This window comes from Molothrus aeneus, chromosome 11 (genome assembly GCF_037042795.1).
Source record: "Molothrus aeneus isolate 106 chromosome 11, BPBGC_Maene_1.0, whole genome shotgun sequence".
Lineage (NCBI taxonomy): Eukaryota > Metazoa > Chordata > Aves > Passeriformes > Icteridae > Molothrus > Molothrus aeneus.
The window spans coordinates 14,409,960-14,433,261 of record NC_089656.1 but is presented as its reverse complement, the minus strand read 5'-3'; the positions used below and the strand labels follow the sequence as shown (position 1 = coordinate 14,433,261).

Below are 23,302 nucleotides of genomic sequence, written 5' to 3'. Positions count from 1 at the left end.
GGCGGATCCACCATGAAGGGATGCGCTGTGCCAGCCTGACCCGGAGGCGAGGACGTGGGGATGCACCTCCATGGCTGCGGATGGACCTGGAGATGTGTCCCTGCCACAAGCTGCCTTCCCCGGGCACAGGCTGGAGGATTCCCCCGGCACTGGGTGTGCTGGAGCAGCAAACCGCCCCTGTCAGCGGGGCGGTGAGAGCTGGTACATGGCTGAGCTTCGGCTTCGGTACCACAGGGCGGGAGTTTGACTTTGGCACCGCAGAACGGCGAGGGGATGAACGCACCCCTGGCTTTACTCCCCCAGACCGACGGGGCTGCCGGAACACCGGGAGCAAGGCGGAACAGCTCCGTAGCCCCGGGAGGCGGTGGGGGGGGGGGAGTCCCCCGTCCCCGCCCCGCCGCCGTCCCCGCCCCGGAGGTTCCCGGGGAGCCCCGCGGCCCGGAAGCGGATGCGCGGCCCCGGAGCCGGCGGCGGGCAGATGGCGGAGTGCGGGGCGCAGCCCCCCGGGGGTGGCAGCGGGGCTGCGGGCGCGCCCAGCCGGCACGAGAAGAGCCTGGGGCTGCTGACCACCAAGTTCGTGTCGCTGCTGCAGGAGGCCAAGGACGGCGTGCTCGACCTCAAGCTGGTGCGGGGGCAGGCGGCGGGGGGCTCGGGCTCCGCCGGCCCGGGGCTGGGCTCGGAGGAAGCGGCCGCCGGGAGAGCGGGGATCCGGCGGGACCGGGGCTCCGGCGGCTGGAGCGGGTTTGGAAGGGGAGAACGGGGACATGGCAGCGCCCGGTGCAGCAGGTGGTTTAGATTGGATTACAGGAAAAATTTCTACACAGCAAGAGTGGTGAGGCACTGGTGGAATGGGCTGCTCAGGGCAGCGGTGGAGTCACTGTCCCTGGTCAGAAGGTTTGTGGATGTGGCGCTTAGGGACATGGTTCAGTGGTGGGGTTTAGTGCTGGGATCGATGATCCTGGAGGGTTTTCCAGCCGTTTCTAGGTGCACGGAAAGCGGGGTACCTGGGGGTGCGGCAGAGCTGCCGGCCGTGCACAGAGGGCTCTGCATTGGCCGCCCTCCCGGCCCCTCCTGCTCCTCCTTCCCAGCCCTTCTCCCCACCCCATCGGGTTGTCCCGGGCACTCTTTTTTCCCCAGGACCTTGCCATACATTGCAGGTGTTTGTGTGCTTCAGTTGCAGAACCATTTGACCACCTTGTTCTCTTCTGTGTTCTTGCCCTTTACTTGGTGACTGGCACCAAAACCTCAGACACCTACAGAAACACACACCTATAGAAACTGTCCGTACAGCACTTAACCCTCCCGGCACACACCAGGAGGGAGAGTGTGGTCAGAGTCACCTGCCAGAGGTTTTCCCACATTCCTTTAGGCAGTGGAGAAGTGCTGTGTGAATGCTTCTTGCTTCTATATTTTTAAAATCTTCACCTAGAGGAAGTAACACAGTGCAATGTATAATACTTAATCTCTGGCCTTTCCTGTAGGGGAAGTTCCTTTGCTGTGGTTTATATAATCATCTCTAATGTGGGCACGTGTGTGAGACAGGCAAGTGCCAGAAAGCCCCAATAATGCAGGGCTGGAGGAGTTTCCTGGCTCCATGCCTGTGCCAAATTGTTTTCTCATTGAATTTGACAATATCTTTGTGCTTCAAATGTCCATTAGGGGAATTCATGTTGGTCAGTGTGATTTATGTAGTTGTGTGGTGCAGGGTATCCAAAGTCCTGGCCCCTCGCTGGTGGGTGACAGGGACATGGTTCCTGTGCTGACCTGCTCTGTCTGCACTGCCACTGCCATTGTTGGTCCTGGCTGTGCACACATTAACTCTTGCTGGTGCCAGGTTGCTGTATGGTAGTGGAAACAGTTCCATTCCTTGAGTCCTGAAACCTGAGGGGAAAAGGGTCGTGTGAGCAAGGCAGGGAAGCCCCAGGCTTGCTCATGTTTACTCTCCACTTGGAATCATGTCATTCAAACAGAGGAGTCTCTTGTAAAGGTATTGATTCTTTGTCAAGTGGCATCAGATCAGCTTTAGAAAAGACCTTGTGAATGTTGATTTCACTGAAGTGTTGCAGAGACAGCTCTCAGCATTCCCCTTCCAATCTCCATCTCTACCCAAGGGAGCACTGAATTTTTAGGCTGCTGAGCTACTGTTTTCTAGCACTACTTTGCTACTGGAGAATGGTGATTTTTGGATCCACTGCAAACAGGAGTGCTGGAATTTGGTTTGTGTTTAGTGGGGAGGCTGTGGGGTAAGAAAAAAAGAAGAATGAGTGACTTCTTCTAATGGTCATATGAGATCAAGAACATGGCTGTGTAACTTGAAACGCTGGAACAGAAGAGGTATGAAATGGGGAGCAAAGTACTTGGCCAGGAGTTAATCTGCCAGGCAGGAAGGAGCTAAACATGACTGAGAGTTTGGAATTAAGTGTCTTAACCTTTTTCAGGCTGCAGATACCTTGGCTGTGCGACAGAAGCGACGGATCTACGATATCACAAATGTCCTGGAAGGCATCGGGTTGATCGAGAAGAAGTCCAAGAACAGTATCCAGTGGAAGTGAGTGGCAGAGATGGTCTAAATCATTCACAGGTCCCTTCTAGTGCAGGTTTAAGTGACAGTGGGATTAAAATGCCCTGTGCAGAGGGAGGTTCCTCAGTGGTCCATGCTCTTGCCTCCCCCAGCTGGGCTGTGCTGATGGCACAGTGAGGAAAGCTGAAGTATGTATGGTGTCTCTCTTACAGCAAAGGTGTTATTTTGGTACAAGCTAAACATTTGCACTGCCTTGGTCTAGAAAAGATGCCTGTCATGACACTGGGGGTGGGGAAGAGTCCTGCTAGACTGTGGGAAATAGAAAGGTGTACTAAACATTGCTGTGCTGGGAGCTGGGGATTTAGAGTGGGTACAGACATGGCTTTCCAGGCAATCTGGCATTGATGTTTGACACAGGTGGGAATAAGAGGCTGGCAGAGAGGTTGGGGTTGGTCTGGGGGCCTCAGGAGGCTGATATATCTCACCCATTTCTGCTTTACCCAGGGGGGTGGGTCCTGGCTGCAACACACGTGAAATAGCTCACAAACTGATCGAGCTGAAGGCAGACATTGAGGACTTGGAGCAGCGGGAACAGGAGCTGGAGCAGCAGAAGATGTGGGTTCAGCAGAGCATCAAAAATGTTACAGAAGACATGCAGAACAGTCGATATCCTTTGTGTGAAGTGATGGCTCTGTCTCCATGTTCACTTGCTGGGCTGGGAAGCAGAGACCTGAGGGCTTGGTGGGTGCTGACTTGTTGCTGCTGGAGAAGCTGCACTGAAAGGGTCAAAAGGCAGCACCTTGGTTTGAAATTAGGGTAACTGTCCAGCCTGGAGACCTGCTTTTCTCTGCATCCAGCTTCTCCTCTGGCTTTTGGAAGTAAAAAACACAGTAATGTTTACCACAATGAGAAAAGTGCTTCTTTCTGAGTCACAGGTGCCACTTTCTTGAGTGCAGAGCAGCTCTTGTGGCTTAACTATCTCAGGATGTCAGCTCTGACAGGCATGGAGCTTGCAGACCTCACCTGCAGACTACTTCAGAGTGTGGCATGGAGAGCCTTCTGGGAATGGTGTTCCTTGTGCTCAGGAAGGAAACACCAGGTGCTTTGAGCTCTCTGTCTGTGCAGGAAGCTGCAGCCTTTCTCCTTAACCTTGGGAACATTAGCATATGTGACACATGAAGATATCTGCAAGTGCTTCACAGGTGAGGAAATGCTCATTTTCAATAAGGTGCACTGTTGTAAAGATGTGATGCTGCAGGCCTGTCAGTCTGTCCCAGCTGCTCTCCTTTCTCCAAGAAAGAGCCCACAGAGCAGACTGTGGGCTGGCCAACAGCATCAAGTGAAATGTAATGTCAGCTCTGATGCTGTCCTGGGTTTGTGTGCCCCTGAGTTGCAGCTTTCTTGTCTCCATTAGAGGGGACAGGCCATATCTTTTACTTGTGCTTAAAGGAATAGAGGTGCTGCTCCTAAGGAAGTCTTCTTGCTGGGTTTCACAGTTGGGTGTATGTGTGTTATGTTAGAAGCCCTTAATTTTAAGGGCTTGGGTGGGCAGTGTTCTAATGACAGGAAACAAATTTTATTTCACAGTAGAAACCATGGTGTAAACGGGGAAATAGTATTAAAGGTGGTCCCTCAGCTACATCATTTCCCCTGCCAACAAGAATGCAGGAAGGAGACAGCAGAGGACAGAAGGGAATGCACCACTTTCTCTGCTCTCACTCCCTTCATTCCTAAAGCTGGGGGGGCTGTATCAGAAGTCCTATATTCTGTCTCTAGGCAAAAGTGAAGAAAACCCACAGCAGTCTTTGTTTCTTCTGCTGCCAATTCTAATGACAGATGTAAGACCAGATTAATGCCTGGTGGCCAGCAGGCAGTGGGGCAGCCTCAGTACATAAACTGCTTTTCCCAGCTGTAGTGGTGTGGAGTCACAGCTCCTTTCTGCTTCAGTGGGTGCCTGACCTCTCCTGACCTGGCAACCTGCTGCTGCTTAGCTGCTGCAGAGATTGAAGCTGTTTACCCTGGCTGCCTCCAGCCATGCATAATCTCACCTGTGTCTGGCTCTCCTCACCTCCTCCAAGCACTTTTCTCACCCTACACTTCATCAGCTCCTCTGTTTGCTGTCACTGCCTTTGTGCTTTCCTTGTTCACCAAGTTCCTGCTGGTGTAACGGTTGCATCACCACCCCTTGGCTTTGCTCTTTCTTCTGGTTGAAGCTGCACTTTTGGGGGCAGGGATTGTGTTTTCAGTTTGAGAGTGCTGGGGGCCAGATCACTCGTAACAGTCTGGAAGAGTTTACTGGAGACCAGCAAACAGCTCCTTGCTTGGCTGGTTGAGTGTTTTGCATTTCATTGCACCTGGTTTTTGTAAACCACTTTGTGTTTGAGGTCAGACCTCACCAAAACATGCAGAGATTAGATCTTACTGAGGGTAGGTGTCAGTTCCCTCTAGAATGGAGGCTTTCATCCATGGTTTTCCATTGCCTGTCCAGTTTTCCTGTATGGATATGCCTTACATGATTCTTTTTCCTCTCCTGAACATCTGAGCCTTACAGAGGTTCTTTGGTTAAACCTCTTGTGTGCTCAAACTGTGGTGGAGGTTGAATTTCAGCTCTTGGTTTTTCTCATTGACTGCTATTGAACTGGCTTGCTCCAAGATTTCCACTCTTGGACTCTTGTCAAATAGAGATTAATTAAAAAAGAAAGAAGAGAAGTAAGAATAAAACAAGAGAGAAGTAAGAATAAAAATTTCCCAGTCAGTTTTAGTGACTGGGAAACCTAATTTCTGCATCTGTTGCTGTGATGCATTTTGCACTTGCAGATTCAAAAAGGAAGTGGAAACCTACTGGGTGCTCTTTTGTACAAGTATTTGGGACATATTTATCAAAGAAGATACAAACCCAGCACCTGTCTCTGAAACTGACAGCTCTTACAGCTTGAGCTGGTGCCTTTGAGCTTCATTATGCATTTTAAATGTCTTTACATTTTTCTTAAGTGTAGATTTGTTAAACAAGCCCCATCCAATTGACAAATCCCATGTTGTTTTTAATCCCTTTACCTTTTGCTGACCTGACTTTTGATTGCCAGCCTGAAATTAAGGGATGTGCTTTTCTGCTGTCCACTCTTTCTCATCACTCTGGGGATCTTCTGTGTTAATTACCACGTGAAGCTTAATCAGAATACTGGGGAATTGTGAATATTAACCACACTAAAGCTTAAACATTCAAAGTGAAAGCTGCAAGCTGCTTGATCTAAATATGTCAGATATTCACAGCTCTGGTATTTCTCTGTTCATGTTTCTCTAAACCCAGATACAGGCTGGGAGCTGCTTGCCTGTGACTGTTGAGTTATTAGGGTGCAGGTCTTAAGGAGCTGCAGAACTTGGAAAGGAAGGATGCTGTCAGCCTGGCTTCCAGCCCCACATGTGCTGGGCTCTGTGAAGGGTCCAGTACCACCAAGGCAGCTCTGGCTAGTAGTAGAGACTGGGGAGTGTTGGTGTCAGGTGTTGGGACACCAGCCTGAGGTTGGCAGCCTGGTTCTGAGCCTGGTTCAACCCCATCTCTCTGCTGGCAGTGCAGCTCTCTTGTTTCTAATTCGCATCTAAAAGCTTGTGACAGCAGAATGAAGGATACTTCCCTTAGGGTTCAGATGTTCTTAAGAGGGAATTTAAGCTAGTTCTTCCGAGGCATTAGGAGCTGTATGATGTGCTGGGATGTAGATGGCTTCCTTCCATGGAGGATTGCCAGGAGAGGAAGGGGCATTGAGGTGGGTTCTTTATCAGTGCTTAATTAACATTACAGCCCTGACTGCTTCTGTTTTCACAGGAGACACCCTCCTTGTGATTCGAGCCCCATCAGGCACACGTTTGGAGGTTCCTGTTCCTGAGGTCAGTGATAAATTCATGGGCAAAGTGCAGGGGCTCTGTGTGTGTGCATGTACATGTATGTTTTCCCTGTGGAAAATTGATATGCTATTTGAAAACGGTTTTTAATGTAAGTCTGTGTTTTGCTTTTGGTTTTTTTCAGGGCCTAAATGGACAGAAGAAATACCAGATCCACCTGAAGAGCACAAGTGGTCCCATTGATGTTCTCCTAGTAAACAAAGATACTTGGAGCTCTCCTCCTGTCGTACTCCCTGTCCCTCCCCCTGAAGACCTCATTCAGTGCCAGGCAGCTGCACCCTCGAAACCACAAATCCCACCACTCGCCCACTTCCAGGAGGCCTCTGTTCCCAGCAGCACCCAGCCCTCCACACCAACACCCACCAGCACTCAGGACCATGGGCCTCCCACACAGAAAAGTGCAGGCACAGGTGAGAGGGAGCTACAGGAGGTAGAAATGGGCTGGTGGCTGGTAGAGCAGGGTACATTCCTTGGGGCTGGCACTGCTGAATGTGCAGCATCGAGAGCTCCTGGCAGAGGGGCATTGCTGCCTTTGCTGCTGCCCTTCCTTTGGCCTTGGTTAGTGGGACTGGTTGTGCTCAGGGAGAAGAGGCACTTGGCTTCAGCAGGTAGTGCCAACCTGGAGGGGAGAAGCTGGTCATGCAGGTTCATTGATCAGCAGGAAATATGTCCAACTATGGACCTGGAGAAAAGCAGGAAAGCTTCTCCCTGTGTAGCCACCTGGCCAGCACTGCCAGCAAGGGCTGAGTGTGTGCTGCAGCTGCCTTTGGGCTGGTGGGAGATGACGTTCCTGGGTGTGTCTGTGGCTGTTCCCAGAGTGCGATGTCCCGGCGGCAGAGGCCAAGGGCAGCGGTGACTTCGAGGGGCAGCCGGCGGCGCTGGACACGCAGCTGCTGCAGTCCTCAGCCTCACTGGACAGCAGCTCTGTCCTGCCCAGCACCTCTACCTCCTTTGAGCCCATCAAGCCCGACCCTACAGGAGGTGAGTGTGCTGCTTGTTTCATGTGTTGCTCCAAAATCCTGCTGCTGGGAGTGAGGGAAAGGCTGCTGGGCCTGGAGGAAGGAGCTGAACTCCATTCTGCCTTTGCTGTCAGCCAGTCTGCAAAGGATGAGTAGGCATTGCCCTGTGAGGCTGCCAGGAAACATGGTGACAAGGTGACTGTGTCTTGTCTAGTGTCCTGCTGCTTTCTGTGACATCAGTACTAGAAAATCTGCAAAGGACACCCTCATGACACATGTCTCTGCTGTTACGTGTCAGGTTATTCCCTTTCAATCCTTTCTGTAGAGTAAGGTCCTATTTTTGAGACTGCGTGAAGTTACAGAATTTTTAGCCACCACTGAGAGCACCTTTGTAACTTGGGGAGTTTTCTGTATTAGGAGAGCTCGTCTCCCTTTTCCTTCTTTGCTCAGGAATACTTCATTTGTCTTTAGTGATCTTGTGTTCTTAGTGACCCTGCAGTATGTATTTGGGGAGCTCCTTGATGTGCTTTAATAAAGGAACTCTGGAGCTTTATGCCAGGAAATGGCAGGCTGGCCCAAGGAGAGAAAAGCATCCTCTAGGTAAGCCACACTGCTGGAATGTTTTGAAGCCCAACTTCCCTGCAGAAACACTCGAGGTTAGGTTATGGTTAGAAGAAGAAATCTTATTCAAACACAGCTCACCCAGTGCTTTTTTCACTTCTGCTGCTGGCGTGTCTCAGAGCAGCATGAGCTGTGGAGTCATCTTGGTTGTGGAATTAGGCCTTGGATGTGCATATATCTTATCACTGTGCCTCTCCAAAGGCATGTCCCCATCCTACACAAGGTAATCAGGGCAGTGTACTGGGTGAGGTTTACAGACACAGCTGCTGACTGTGATAACATGTTCATGTCCCAGGGCTCCTACAAATTTATTTTAAAGTAGTGGAGCTCAAGTGTTTTGTTGCTTGTCATTGCAGCAGAAATATCTGACATGGAGTGTGGGAACACACTTTCTGGATGATTTGGGTGTGTAAGGAGCACAGTAGGTTTGTGGGTGATTCTGCTGTAAAGCATTTCAGACTCTTCATGTAATGATCCAAACCATCTGGTTTGTTGTATTTGCAGTACTGGAACTTCCCAAAGAGCTGTCAGAGATGTTTGATCCAATGAGAGGTACGTTCATTCCCTGACCACAGCTTTTCTCTGTACCCATCTATCCACAGAAAAGGGACAATTTGTTTGATTTGCTCCCTTTTAGATTATTTTGTGGATGTGGTTTTGTAAGGTGCTTGTGGTCTTTGGTGGCTGCTGGCCCTCTACTAAAGAGTAGTTAGGCACTTTTAAAATTACTGGTTTTTGTATGTATTTTTCTGTCTCCATGTTTCCAGCAACCTCTGTTAGATCTTGTCTGCAGTGCACCAGCAAGGGCTTTCCTGTCCCCATGCCAATGCTAATCCATGTTCAGCCTTTCCATGCTCCTGCTTCAGCTTGTCAGCAGTATGGAAAAGAAAAATCCCTGCTAAGTCTTGTTTCAGCTTTAGCTGCCTAAGGCTAATCCAAGCAAATAATCTGGGGAGATAGTGTTCTCTCTTCAAAATACTTCTCAGTGGTGGTGGTGGAGGAGCTGGTAATTTTGGAGCAGGAGGGGAGGGAGATGCTGTTACTTTTGTTTGGAGTTCTGACTCTGCCCAAGGAATATCTGTAGGTTGCTGCCTAATGGTGGGACAGACTCTGGGTTAAGGGCAGAAATCATGAAGGAATTTGGTCTGACATAAACCTAAACTGAGAAACTTTATCAGTACATTTATTTCTCTTCACTGCTGGCCAAATACTTTGTAGCCCCACAGCAAGGCAGGGCCAAGTACACCCAAGCACTCCACTGGTAGTCATAGGAGATGGACAACCGCTGTCCTTGGTTCCATGCTCTAGCAGATGCTTTGTGAAGGTGCTGCCTTTGGGTAAAAGTCTCCACAGACCCAAACACAGACACATGTGAGTCTCCAATCTGTGTGCTCTTAGCCCTGGGCTCCACAGTCAGCCTGGAGAACATCCTTCCTCCTTGCCCAGCACCTCTGCTGCAGATAGTGGATGAAGTCTTGATGATGTCTAATTACATCTGAAGAGTAAATTCACAATGTGAGATATAAACTGCTGCAAAGCCCCAGCCGTGTAGGAGATCTAACTTACCCAAAGAACACTACTGTGTCACTGTGTGGACGCTATTGTAAAGGAGATATTTACTTTCTATGGTAAAGTATGTGGTTTTATGGAGTATTCTTCCCAGTTTGGAGGGGGAAGATGAAAAAATCCAAGAGCAAAGGACAAAACAGAGTCAACAGCTACAGAGGCAACACTCAGGACTGGAAGAGAACAGCACAGCAGAGCTCAGAGGAACGGTCCTTGCAGCACACTCCATGCAGCCTCTCATCCTCTGTGTGATCCCAGTCATGGTGCCCTGGTGCTGGCAGCTGCTTTAAGGCTGTGCAATCTAAGCCACAGGAGCTGGAGTTCTCTCATAGTGTTTTGTGCTGGAATTACTTTTACTACATGGTTTTATCTCTTTTAAGCACAAGCTTCCTTTCACCGCCTGCTGCACATGCTGTGCCTTAGCCAGAGAAGGGATAACAAGGGTGGGGAAAGTGGGGAACTACTCAGGAGCAGACCAGGAGAGCAGACTGTTTTGCTACCACGCTTGTCTCTTCCCCAGAATGTGTGAACTCTGAGCTGCTGGAAGAGCTGATGTCATCTGAAGGTGAGTCTTCTGTCATGGTGTGGCCTTTCTGGGAGGAAGACCATACTGTGTGACTTCACCCAGCTGGCAGCCTTGTGACTGCAGACTCCCCTCGTCTTTTCTGGGCTCTGGACACAGACTCAGTTCTTGCTGTCCTGCCAGTCCCTGAGAGAGGTGTGAGACCCAGGAGTCTCTTCAGTTCTGTGAGGCTGACTGAAAACACCTCAAAGACTGTTCCTGTGAGGTGGCTGCTCTGCTCAGTGCCATTGGCAGCTCTCAGCTGGGGTGGGAGTGCTGAGTTTTGTAACCAACCCTGGGCTTCTCTTTCCCCAGTGTTTGCTCCCTTGCTCCGCCTCTCCCCTCCACCTGGAGATCACGACTACATCTACAACCTGGATGAGAGTGAAGGTGTCTGTGACCTCTTTGATGTGCCTGTCCTCAACCTCTGACTTCTCAGTGCGGCTGTGAGCCCTGCAAACACGGACTGTTTTGTAACTCTTTGGAAAGTGTCTATTTTTGGATTCCTTTTGTGCTACAGCTCGATGGCCGAATCATTCAGAGATGCTCTCAAATGGACTCAGAACCAAGAGATGTGGACTTGCAGGCTGGGAGCCTCCCCGTAGTTTGCTTCTTCTCTGGTGCACGTGCAAGACGCACGTGCAGCTTTCCCCCCGCATCTCTCCACTGGATCCTGGGCCTCACTTCAAAGGCTCTGTGTTTTGAGTGTTCCCAGTTCACCTGCAGAATTTGCCCACGTGCCTCTCTGAGCTTCCTCCAATCTGCATGCCTTGGTTTTTCCTGCACTCCCAGAGGCACTTTGCACCTCCTAGTTACCAGCTGCTACAAGGAGCCCCAATACCATGGTCAGTTCACAAGCCCAGAGGTTGTTTGTTAGATTTCTTTGTGTTAGTGGTTCAGATTGGGGTAGTTTTATTTCCAAAAGGCATCAAGAGGGAAAAAAAAAAAATGGCACCAAAGTGTCTATTTCTTTCAGTGACTTCAGACCAAGCTAGTATGTTTTACAAAAAGCACTTTTTTTTAGCCAGCTGTGCCTCCTAGTAGGATTCAGGAGCTGAGTGCTCCTTGTAGGACCCAGGAGCACTGAGCCTTTCCCTGTTGGTGCATCAGCAGGAATGTTGGATCTGCTTTCACCAGCCTTCTGATGCACAGCCCCAGGGGCTCCAGCTCCTTGTCCAGCAGCTGTGCTGTTTCTGCAGGGCTAAAGCAGAGGTGCCAGTATGGTTTTGTTTTTAATTTTTGGTTTTGCCTGACTGAAGAGATGTTTCAAAGGATAAGACTGCTTCAGCTGGTGCCTGTAAGGTACTCCAGAGACATCAGAGCTTGCTCATATTTGCAAATAGCTGGGTTTTTCCAACCATTGCACTTGAACTTGCAACTGTCTGAAAGGTGACCAAGCAGTTACAATTCAGTAGTATTTTGCTGTGACAGGTTATGTAGGTGTTGTCAAAATAGTGAGCTTTTTTTACCCCTTTTTCTCTCAGGATCAGGTTTTCTGTATATTTGAATTTGCTCCCTTAGTGCCCATACCCACACTCCCAGTTCCTGATCCTGTGGCAGGTCGTTACCTGCTGTGATGCCTTCTCTGCATCATTTTTCCTCAACGTTTTCTTCATTGCTTTGTAACGGAAGGTCTGCTGTTGGCTTCTTTAGGATCATCAGCTGGTACCAGGCTGGGACCTTGTGTAGTTTAATTGGAGTAAAAATGTCCTGATGGAATTTGTATTGTATTTTGCAAGCCCCAACTTTGGGTTTTGGTCAGATCCTGTGAGTGTCTTTAGTTTTGCACATCTTCCTGCCACCACAGTGGAAGCAGCTGTCCTGCCTTTCCTGCTCTGCAAACTGCTGAACAGAGAGCCAGGCCAGGCCATGGCTGGCTGCTGCACCCAGGGAGCTTCCAGCCATCCACTTAAACAGCTGATGTTTTATTTCTCTGCGTAGCTGCTCACTGCCCGTGACCTATACAACCAGCTGCAGCACCAGCACTAAGGGATGTAAAGTATGAAGAGCCTGCAGAGGTGAGAAGAGCATGTGCTTGGGACCTGTGTCCCTGGAGTGGCTCCTCAGGCCCTCTCATTTTGCATGGGACTCCTCCACAAGGACTGTTCATTTCTGCAGTAACAAAGCACTGGCAGCCTCTTTGGGGAAAGCATGAACAACTCAGGAAGAGCAATGGGACACGAGTTTGGCAGCTGCTGCTGGCAAGACAGCTGAGGTTTGAGACCCCTCTGGCGGGTGAACTTCCAGCCTGCATCCTGCCTGTCCCTAAACCTTCCCCTCTCCACGTGGAAGCTGACCGGAATCCCTTGGTCCTGCCTGTTGACAAGGCTCCGTGGCTTTGGTGTAGCTCAAGCTCTTCATGTACTGCCTGGCCCTTGCCTTCCTTCCCAGTGTTCATGTCCACCACCAGTTAGACGACCTCCCGAAAAGGATACCTAGAGAAAAATTTACAGTTGCAAATGAACTTTTGATTCATATATAAAGATTATTTTTATACTTTTTTTTTTTTCAAGGGAAGAAAATTGCCTGTCATATTTGTACAGAGTGTTCTCTGACGTGAATAAACAAAAACTTTCCAGAGTTTCTCACCTTGCCCCAGCCTGTGCCTCCTCTCTGCCCTAGCCCAGGGGATGGGGTTCCTTTCCCGGCAGGAGGCCCTGTCCTGCTGCCGGAGGTGGGTCCTGCCACACCCGCGTCAGCTCAGGTGAGGGGGCCGGGCCTGCCCGGGGCTGGGGTGGCGGCGCAAGGCCTCGGTGCGGCGGCCGGGCCCTTCGTGAGGGGAGGCGGCGGCGGCAACAACCCGGAACTGCCGGCGGTGCGGAGCCGCCGCGGGAGCCATGCCGCCGCCCAAGGACGTGGTGAAGATCGCCATCCAGATGGTGGGAGCCGTCCCGCAACTCATCGAGCTCCAGCAGGTACTGCCCGTGACCCCCGCACCCCTCCCCGCGCCCCCGGCCCCGGCTCACGGCCGGCCTCCCTCTCGCAGACCAAGCCGCTCGCCTCAGTGCTCAAGGACGTCTGTGATGCGTGAGTACCGCACTCGCTGCCCGCGAGTGGTGACAGCCGCCCGTGATCGGGCTGCGGTGACCCGGTGGCTGCCGGCACCAGCCGAACGGGGCTGTGACCGGCTGCCCCTGGCCGCAGGTGGAGCCTGCCCAACGCCGAGCGCTACGCCCTGCAGTACGCGGACGGGCGGCAGACCTACATCACCGAGTCGGTGAGACACCCCCCGGCCCCCGGCCCCGCCGCCGCAGCGCCCACCGGCTCACCGGCTCCTTCTCTCCTTACAGAACCGCAGGGACATTAAGAACGGGAGCATTTTACGGCTGACCACCTCCCCGGTACATGCCTCTGCCCCCCTGTCTCCTCTGCTGTGTGCTCTGGTGCTCTGTGCCCCTGCAGTGGAGTGCTCTGAGCCCTCTGCCTCTGACTGCCTCTGTGGCTTGAGCTCATGATGGCTCTTCTCTGTGCCTCACACCAGGCAGAAATAACACAGGCAGGAGACATGTCTCAGCCTTCATTTTCCCTTGGCAAAGCTTGGGGGAGTTTAAAGAGAAATTAAATCATCTTGAAATGCTTTGGATGTGGGGGCCAACTCATCAAGTGTTGTTGGTGTCATGCCAGTTTGGCCTCCATCCTCAGCTTCACCTGGTCTTTGCTCTGGTGGCTCTGTTTCTTGGTCCAGCTCCTTACAGGGGCTGCTCTAGCCTGAGGCTCCTTTCAAAACTTGCACTTCAGCTCTTACAGCCACCTTCAAGTTTCTCGCTGTCTTTCGATGAGCCCCTTTGGGTTGATTCTTTCCTTCCTGGTAGGACCAAGAAGCAGAGCAGTTGTATATTGGGATCCAGAGCAAGAATGTGGATGTGAAGACTGACTCACTGAAGAAGCTTGCAAGCCTCTCCCACGACGTTACCTTTGCTCAAGAGTTCATCAGCAGGAATGGCTTGAAGCAAATCTACTCTATTGTAGAAGAAGGGAATGAGTTAGTATCAGGACAGGACTTGCAGTCCTTGACTTTTCCTCTCCCTTGCTAATGCTGCATGAGCTCCAAGCTGGGTGTTGGAGTGGACTTTTTGTGTTCCTGACTTGTTGATGCCTGTACTGTGGCTGTGTCCCTGCATGCTGGCTGCCAGGGGAAGGTCCCCACGGATATGCAGTCCTTACTCCTTGTGAACGTGCCCAGACTTGAACCTTCCATCCCTTCCCTGGCTGGGTTATCTGTAGCCTCATGGGGTTTGCTACCAGGAAACCTCCTGTGATCAACTTGGCCTCCAGTGCTGCTCCTCATTCCTGCCACCCTGAATGATCCCTCTGCCCTGAGGTTTTAGCTTTAAGAGTTCTGCAGGGAGCTTGAGAAAACCCTGGTTGCCAAATACCACTGCCTGTGTCACTCTTTCAGGATGTGATGGTGCAGCTGCTCTGAGCTCCTGTCACACAGAGAATGTGGAACTAGGCAATGCAGCACATGTTCCTTGGAAGTAGAGGGAGGGATATAGGGTGGTTCAGCTTTCCTGAGGGCTTGTCTGCAGTGATCTTTGTACCATGGTGATGCAGCTTCTAACTACTGAACTTACCCTGCCTTGACTTCCTGGGCAAGTCAACTTCCTGGGATGACTAAGTGAAGTCTGTTTTCTTACCCAACAGTCTCTTTCCTTTCTCCTGCTCACTGCTCTCCTCCCTAGCTGTTTCTAACATGCCCACCAATGTTCAACTGCAGAGACACTACCATAGGATGGAGCAGGGTATCTGGTGCCATCCTCACTGTATTTGTTCATTTGTCCCTCCAGTACAGGGGAGATGCTGGCTCATACCCTCAAAGCCTTCACAGAGCTGATGGAGCATGATTTTGTTTCCTGGGAAAATCTTAGTACAGTTTTCATCAAGAAGGTAAGAGTTTTCCACAATGTCCACAGTTTGTGCCTGTGGCATCCCTTGTTATCCTTGTTCTCCAGGCTCAGCCTGCCATTGACAGATGGTTTTGTGTCTCACAGATAGTGAGTTATGTCAACATGAATGCAGTGGATGCATCTATCCAGCAGCTCTCCTTGTCTATCTTGGAGAATATGGTGCCTACCAGTCGCCTCCTCTTTGAAGTGGTCAAAAAAGAAGTGACACTGGACCGCCTTCTCACCCACCTGCAGGTGTAAGTGGAGAGGCCAGAGCACCATTCACCCCCCTCCTCAGAGCTGGTGACTCTCACATCCTCCTGCTCTTCCTCCCACAGGACAAATGCCCAGCTGCAGCTGAAGGCGATGGCTCTGCTCATTGCGCTGCTGCTGAGCGCCACCGACACCGAGCGGCAGGTGAGGGCCCCCATGGCAGGGTGGTGGCATTGCAGAGTCAGGCACCACAGTGCCCCTGTCAGCGGGGTGCTCTGCTGAGAGCCCTCAGCTGTCAGGACTTTTTGTCTCAAATGACAGAAGTATCACAGTTGGTGGTGGCACATTGATTGTAATGACCCAGCCCCTGGCACATCTGAGCTCTCAGGGTGGGGCCCCCTGTGATGGGACCCTGGGCAGTTGGGTCCTCTGCTGTGGGGTTTGTGCTCTTTGGGATGGCAGGGCTGCAAGAAGTGCCCAGAGATGTTTAAAGTCTATGTCCTCACTCTGCCTCCTCCTTTTTTGGGGGGAAGTGCTAGTGTGCTGAGCTGGGGAATGTCACACAGCCTTTTTTTTTCCCCTAGGAAATGATGGACTACCTGAGGGAGAAGAACATCAGGCAGTTTATCCACAAGGTGAGGACTGGGGTTGTGCAAGGGTCTGCTCTGTGCTTCATTCTCTGTCCTTTCTCCCCAGGCCCTGTCCCCTGAGCTCCAGCCTTTGGTGACCATGCTTGGCTGGGTTGCTTGTCTGTCCCATACCCCTTCCTTGAGAATGCCTATGGGTGCTGCTCTGCTGGCACCCACGTGCCCAGGCTTACACCCCCATCTGCCTGCAGTTCAGTGCACACAGATTTTGTCCAACCCCAAGGGGAGTTTCCCACTTCCCAACACCCCTTTGAGCAGCAGGACCTGCTGGGATTTGGCTGTTGGGTCCTGTGCTTGGACTGGAAGCAGCAGCATGGGGGAACCTTCTGTCTCATGATCTCCTGTAGAACATTATCCACAGCCCTGAGCCACTGGGGGATGAGATGGCCCATTATCTGTACGTGCTGCAGTCTGTCAGCCTCAACTTGTGCGAGCATCGCATGAAAATGTCCATGGATCCCTACTCACAGGTCTGGGAGTACTCTCCTTGCAAATCTGCACCTGGTCTCTTCCACCTGTGGAAGTAGCTCACGTTTGGGTGAACCCAACACATTTGGGTTTGCTGTGGGAAAACCTGCTGCTGTGGGGCTCACTGGCATCCCCCTCTCTCCTCTGTCCCTCCAGGAGCAGCGGGATCTGCTCCAGTCCCTGCGCCAGGCTGCTTTTGAGTTGGAGAGTGAGGCACCTGCTGGCACCTTCAGCACCGAGCGCCGGCGATCCCTGTGTGCCAAGGAATTCCGCAAGCTGGGCTTCTTGGTGTGTTCCCCCTGCATCCCCCTGAGCCCCACGCTGGCTCCACCACATGCTCTTGGTGGCACCTTCTGATGGCTTCCTTGAGCCAGGTGTCCCTGTTGGTGCTGAGGGACCACCATGCAGTACCTCCCTTCTGCTCCCTCAGCACTCCTGAACAGCGAGTGCTGTGGAGTGCTGGGACTCAAAGGCAAACACCATGGCTGTGTTGGGAAGACACTGCTGCTTGAAAAACAAAGCAGCAGCTGCTAAATTGCATCCTTTGTGTCGTCCTAGAACAACAGCAACCCAGCAGAGGATCTCCGCCGCGTCCCACCAGGACTCCTTGCTCTGGACAACATGGTGTATTTCTCCAGGAACACCCCTAATGCCTACAGCAGGGTAGGTGCTGTGCTCTCCCAGGGAACTCCCTGATGGAGAAGTGCTGGTGGATCTCCACCTTCTTTTCCTTTCTTTGTGATTGATCTGTCCTTGGCCACACCCAGGCAAGTGTCCCTGCTCTGTTTCAGATGGAGATGAGTCCTTCCTGTGGGTGGGAGAAGCCATTTGAGGCCAGTGCCTCTGAAGGGTCCCCATAATTTTTAAGGGTTTGCTCACAGCTTGGTTTCCAGGCCTTGAGCAAACTGGGACAGTTTGGACAAAGCCAGCAGGGCATGAGCCATGGTCCAACCTGCAGTGCCTGTGACGAACTCCTACACTGCCACAAGGGAAGGAGGAGGCTGGGGCTGGATTTTGGGAAGAGTGGGTCACTTGTGTTAGAGATGGCTTCACCTATTGGGGGGACAGCTTAACTAGGAATGCAGGAGGAGCGTGGCAAGTCTGACACCCACTGTTAGGGCAGCCCTCCAAATCCATGTAACATGAGGTTATGGCCCTCTTCTCCAGTTTATCCTCGAGAACAGCAGCCGGGAAGACAAACACGAGTGTCCCTTTGCTCGGAGCAGCATCCAGCTCACTCTGATCCTCTGCGAGATCCTGCACATTGGAGAGCCGTGTACGTGTGCCCAAGCTTGTCCTTCTCCCTGCCCTGCTGCTTGGGGAACAAACTGCCAGGGCAGGGGACTGCATCCATGTGGCCACCAGGCTCTGGCATGGCTGACAGCATGGGAAGGGGATGTAGGGCTGGGAAATACCCAGGTTTCCCTGGACACTGAAATCCCCTGGAAAAACTGAGGAGTCTGGCTTCATCTGTCCTTCTCACCACAGGCTCGGAGACAGCTCAGGCCTTTTACCCTATGTTCTTCGGGCAGGATCATTTCTTTGAAGAGCTGTTCTGCATCTGCATCCAACTGGTGAACAAGACCTGGAAGGAGATGAGAGCAACTCAGGAGGACTTTGACAAAGTATGGGGGGATGCTTCTTCCCTGGATGGGAGTACAAATTCAGGGATTTGGGGAGTGTTGCCAAACTGGAGTTGACGTCCTGGGCCTGGCAGGTGATGCAGGTGGTGCGGGAGCAAATCACCAGGACCCTGTCCCTCAAGCCCACGTCCCTGGAGCTGTTCAAGACCAGAGTGAACACACTGAACTACAGCGAGATCTTGAAGCTGCGGCAGACGGAGCGGCTGCACCAGGAGGAGACACTGGCTGTTCCTGTGCTGTGAGTGGGCTGTGGGCAGGGAGGGGAGCTGTGATGGGGGCCTGGGGCAGGGACAGTCAGGCTGGGAGGTCAGTGAGTGCCTGTTGAAATGGCTGTGCTCCTCTTGTGCTGGCTCTCACTGCAGGGAGCTGCGGGAGAAGCTGAAGCCGGAGCTGCTGGAGCTGATCCGACAGCAGCGCCTGCTGCACCTCTGTGAGGGAACCCTCTTCCGCAAGATCAGCAGCCGCCGCAGGCAGGGTGGGTGCACAACCCTGCTCCAGGGTGGAGGGCCTGGCAGGGGGACAGAGGCTTATTCCCATGTCCCCTGCCACTGGGCAAGTCCCAGTTAATCTGTGGGAGCAGAATGCCCAACTCCCTGGACAGCTGGTATTGGCTGTCCCATGGGCTGGGAGGAATGGGGAGTGCTGATAAGGGGGCAGCTCCATGCCCCTTGGGAAGGGCATCTCTGCAAGGGGAGGCTGAGAATTTCTCATGGCTCTTCTGCTGCAGACAAGCTGTGGTACTGCCGCCTGTCCCCCAACCACAAGGTGCTGCACTATGGGGACGTGGAGGAGGGGGTGCAGTCTCCTCCCATCGAGAGCCTGACAGAGAAAAGTAGGTGATGGAGAGAAGGAGAGGGTGGGAAGGAGGGAGGGGAGCCCTCTGATAACCTCCAGGTTAAGACTGCCTTAAGGTGGGAATTGCCCCTTTGCTTGGCTTTTGCATAGCTGTCCCAGTGTCTGCTGGTTTTGTGGGACTGGGAGCTGTGGGAGTTCAGGCTGGGCCAGACTGGCTTCCCAAAGGGTGCTGCAGAGTGGCTTGAGCCCCCCACCCCAAGCTGTGGATGGCTGTGAGTCCCCACATTTGGGTTGTACTGGGCTCTGCACATGGGGGACCTGAAGGAGGAGAGGGACGGGAAGAGGGAGAGGGAATTCATAGCTCTTCCACTTGCTGCAGTTCCTGTGGCAGACATGAAGATGCTGCTGGTGGGGAAGGAGTGTCCACACACAAAGGAGAAGAGCTCTGGGAAGCAGAACAAGGTCAGCATTTCACACTGGGAGTGGGTTTTGGGAGTGGGTGGATGGTGGCATGTTGTGTGCTTTCATGGACAGAGACCTCTTGGGTCTGTTGGAGTGCAGAGGAGGAGGCTGGGTGCAGCTCCTGCTCTGAACCCCACCAGGGCTGGGAGGAGTCCAGCTGAGAAGACAGCTAGCCCCTGTGCTGTCCCTGCAGGATGTCCTGGAGCTGGCCTTCTCTATTGTGCACGATGTGGAGGAATACTGCCTCAACTTCATTGCCCCCACCCGGTACGAGGTGAGCTCCAGGGGCCCGCTGGGGTGGCACACAGTGCCCAAGACGTGGTGCCAGGGCACAGCAGTCAGGGAGTGAGCTCTGTGTGTCCCTGGGGGGTGGAAGCCACAGCAGGGGAGAGATGGGCTCTCTGGCTGCCCAGGGCTGGTGTCAGAGATGCCCATGCTCTGCTTCCCCAGTTCTGCCTCTGGACGGATGGGCTGAATGTGCTTCTGGGCAAGGAGATGACAAGTGAGAGAACACAGACAGACCTCGATGTCCTGCTGTCCATGGAGCTCAAGCTGCGGCTCCTGGACCTGGAGAACGTCAGCATTCCTGACAATCCCCCTCCCATCCCAAAGCCTCCCAGCAACTTAAACTTCTGCTATGACTTCAGCCATGCAGAGCAGTGAGTTCCTCCCTGTGCCCTGTCCCCACCCTCTATGCCCCTCAAAATCAAGTTCCTCCCTCCAGGCTCTGTCCCTCATCTCTGGCCCAAAGGGACAGGCCAGGTGCTGCTGGGGGCTTGGGTGTCCCACCCTTCCCTGCCTGTGTCCTGCCTCCTGCAAGAGCATGGGAATGAGCCACCAAGCATTAGTCTCCTGTTCAGGGGGGGTGACCTGGCTGCTCTGCCCCCCTGCCATGGGGAGGTGAGATGAAATACAGACAGTCAAACCCCTCTGTGGTGGCACTGCTTCCTCCACACTGCAGCCAGGCTTTGGGCAGAGGGGGCAAGGATGTGGACTGGTATAAAGGTACAGGCAGCCCTGGTTTTAGCTGGAGGGGGAGTAACACTACAAAGGTACCAATCTGCACTGCCTCACTTTCGCTATCAGTGTAGGGGATCCTTTCTGGACAACAAAGTGGTTAGAAAAAGGATGGAACACACCTTTCCATTAAGTTTGTCAAGCAGATGGCATCTCCAGGGGATGATGCCCTGCCAGGTCCCTCCTGCACTGAAAGGTGTTTTTGCTGAGCCCTCTGCACTTTCCTGGAATGGGGGTGATTAGGGTACAAGCCTGTTTTTCCCACCACCATTCAGTTGAGCCTGGTGTGAGGAGCAGACCCTGGTGTGCCCATCGTGCCAATTCCAGTGCCTTCCCCACCTGGGGCAGATACTTGCACACTTCAGCCATGCTGCTGCACTACTGCACCACAAGCTACCTCCTCCCCGGCCCCACAGCCCCACCCCAGTGCCCTGCACCTCCTCGTGCCTGCAGCTCCTCCCAAGGGTGTTGTGCTAACACAACCACAGGTCGGTGGGGATCCAGCCGTGCCTCTGTCTCCTATGTATTGGGACAATAAACACTTGTGGAGAACTCGGAGCCGTGTCCTTTCCAAAGGTTTGGTGAAGGGCTCAGGCTGACTGAGGGTCAAAAGGAGCCAGAGTGGGTAAGGCTGGGATGGCAGCACTGTGGGAGCTGTGCATGAAGAAGCCTAAAAGATCTTGGCTGGCAAGATCTTGTTCCTGGTGTTGAGGTGCAGGCTCAGAGTCAAGCTCCCTACAGCGAAGGCTATTTCCAGCCCAGGATGGCCGGGAGCACTGCGGATGGTCCCAGTGCCATGCTGGACAATCTTTCTGTTCCTTTGCGCTGTTACTCGCACAGTGAAGTTCTTCCCCGTTCGCTTGTCCAGAAAGGGTTTGGAGTCTGCTTCACCGGAGATATTCAAAAACCACTTCTGGGAAGACCCTGCTTGAGCAGGGAGGTTGGACCAACTGACCCTTTCCAGCCTCGCTATTCCGCGATTCCGTGGGAGGACCGCGGGGCAGGGCCGTCCCCTCCCGACCCGAGGCGCGCCCAGCCCGCCCGGCCCCGGAACTCTATCCCGCCCGCCCCGGGGCTCTGTCCCGCCCCGGGGCTCTGTCCCGCCCGTCCCCGGCTCTGTCCTGCCCGCCCCGGGGCTCTGTCCCGCCCGTCCCCGGCTCTGTCCCGCCCGCCCCGGAGCTCTGTCCCGCCCCGGGGCTGTGTCCCGCCCGCCCCGGAGCTCTGTCCCGCCCGTCCCCGGCTCTGTCCTGCCCGCCCCGGGGCTCTGTCCCGCCCGTCCCGGGGCTCTGTCCCGCCCGTCCCCGGCTCTGTCCTGCCCGCCCCGGAGCTCTGTCCCGCCCCGGGGCTGTGTCCCGCCCGCCCGGGGCTCTGTCCCGCCGCTTCCGTCGCGTCACGTCCGCGGGAAGCGGAGCGCGGAGCCGGCGCGGCCATGGCGGTGAGTGCGGGGCCGGGGTTGCGGGGCCCGGGACTCCGGGGAGACGCTGACCGCCTCTCTTGGCTCCGCAGCCCAAGGGGAAGGCGGGCACCAAGGGCAAGAAGCAGATCTTCGAGGAGAACCGGGAGACGCTGCGCTTCTACCTCCGCATCATCCTGGGAGCCTCCGTGAGTGCGGCCGGGCGGGCCGGCGGCGCGCGGGGCCGGGTTGGGAGCGGGCAGACGAGGAAAGCTGTGCCGTGTTCTCTCCGCAGGCCGTGTACGCCGTAGTGAACTTGGTCATCTTCTACTCCGCCGCCTCCGCCTGGACGTGGGTAAGCGCCGGCACCGTGTTCTGTTCTGCCCCGGCGGGGGCACCCGGGCTGGGGTTCGTTCCTGGGCCCCGGGTTCGCGGCCATCGCAGCTGACAGCGCTTCCCTGTTGCAGGTCGCGTTCGTCTTCAGCTTGGTGGTCTACGGCACCAGCTACCGGTCCATGAACTCCATGGCAAAGCCGTCTTTCACAGACGATGGCAGCCTTGCCGACGGGGGAATTGACCTGAATATGGAGCAGGGGATGGCAGAGTGAGTGTCCACACCCGCACGAGTCCAGGTGAGCAGGACCTGCTGCCTGAGCGTGCACACAGAGCCAGGAGAGGCTCCCGATGACGAGGCTGGGCCTCAGCTCCCTCCTCAGCTTGCCCACTGGCATGGGCATGAGGGGAGCTGGAAGTTTGGAGCCATTTTTTCTCAGAGTCTACCTTAACTGTCCTTATTACCTGAACTTATTTCCTGGCTTGGTGGGCTCCAGTCAGGAGCCACGACATGGGTGTGTCAGCCTGGCACGGTCACTGTCTACAGGGCTGAGCTGTAGTGGTAAGAGATCACAAAGAGTTCAGCAGGAGTAGTTTACAATCATCTTTCAGTTAACAAACACTGCTGCAGCACACAGTGATAGGTATTTTCTTTTTAAACCAGCACAGCAGGTAGTGCTTGACAGAGCAGAAGGGTTTTGCTGCCATTTACGCCATCCTGGCCGCAAACTGGACATGTCTTGAAATGCTCTGCACACTAAAAATTCCTGCCTCTGTCTCAGCCAGTTCCTGTCACCTCCTCAGCCATTTCTGTCCCCCATTCTTGTGCGTTCTTCATGTGCCTCTGCAGACAGCACTGAGTCTCTGCCTGTCCAGTGTCCTTGGCGCCACTGTAACTGTCTTTTCCTTGGGGAAGGAATGCCACAGTATTACAGGAAACACAGCAGTAATTCCTGCAAAGTGCTGCTAAATAAAATAAGGAGACATTGCTGGTACAGTAGAAATGCTTTCTAGATTTACATGTTTTCCAACAGTGAGCCTCAAACTAGTTACAGAAAACTGCCAGGTGGTTGTGGACACATCAGACTTTGCTCTTTGTCTTCCCTGCCCTCAGCCTCTGCCCAGGTCCAGCCTCTGCTGGATCTTCAGCATGTGCTCAGCGAGGTGCTGGGGTCCTTGGCTCCTTCCTCACATGTCTTTGGGCTACAGTTCCAGGTTTATCTCTGTCCTTTCCTTGCTGCCAGGCTTTTGAAGAAGCACAGTGGGGCCTTGTTTGCAGCTGAGCCCTCTGTGTTGCATCAGGTGTTCTCGGGCTGTCA

General features: G+C 53.5%; 2 protein-coding genes across 7 annotated transcripts; both read left to right on the top strand.

Annotated features, from left to right (window-relative positions):
- Nucleotides 1-448: 448 nt before the first annotated feature.
- Nucleotides 449-12,714, top strand: E2F4 (E2F transcription factor 4). Of its 6 annotated transcripts, XR_010784322.1 has the most exons (11): nucleotides 449-625; nucleotides 2,439-2,548; nucleotides 3,026-3,189; nucleotides 3,682-3,723; nucleotides 6,342-6,403; nucleotides 6,543-6,828; nucleotides 7,235-7,399; nucleotides 8,503-8,550; nucleotides 10,085-10,129; nucleotides 10,442-10,971; nucleotides 12,068-12,714. XR_010784322.1 is itself a non-coding variant. In XM_066557656.1 (10 exons), exons 1-10 carry the CDS (start codon nucleotides 449-451, stop codon nucleotides 10,555-10,557), a joined length of 1,215 nt encoding a protein of 404 aa, XP_066413753.1. In that variant the 3' UTR covers nucleotides 10,558-12,714. The 6 variants fall into 6 exon arrangements, 5 of the variants coding, with proteins under 5 accessions (XP_066413753.1, XP_066413754.1, XP_066413756.1 ...); XM_066557656.1 differs by having other exon boundaries at nucleotides 10,442-12,714; XM_066557657.1 differs by lacking the exon at nucleotides 8,503-8,550 and having other exon boundaries at nucleotides 10,442-12,714.
- Nucleotides 12,715-14,035: 1,321 nt separating this feature from the next.
- On the top strand, nucleotides 14,036-22,233 carry ELMO3 (engulfment and cell motility 3). Its single transcript, XM_066557780.1, has 19 exons — nucleotides 14,036-14,108; nucleotides 14,914-15,013; nucleotides 15,118-15,269; nucleotides 15,351-15,429; nucleotides 15,810-15,860; nucleotides 16,220-16,342; nucleotides 16,497-16,628; nucleotides 16,899-17,003; nucleotides 17,508-17,616; nucleotides 17,829-17,965; nucleotides 18,058-18,221; nucleotides 18,346-18,458; nucleotides 18,711-18,815; nucleotides 19,158-19,240; nucleotides 19,434-19,514; nucleotides 19,691-19,899; nucleotides 21,764-21,859; nucleotides 21,946-22,005; nucleotides 22,118-22,233. The coding sequence occupies exons 2-18, from the start codon at nucleotides 14,924-14,926 to the stop codon at nucleotides 21,959-21,961; spliced, it is 1,845 nt and encodes a 614-aa protein (XP_066413877.1). The 5' UTR covers nucleotides 14,036-14,108; nucleotides 14,914-14,923; the 3' UTR covers nucleotides 21,962-22,005; nucleotides 22,118-22,233.
- Nucleotides 22,234-23,302: the final 1,069 nt, after the last annotated feature.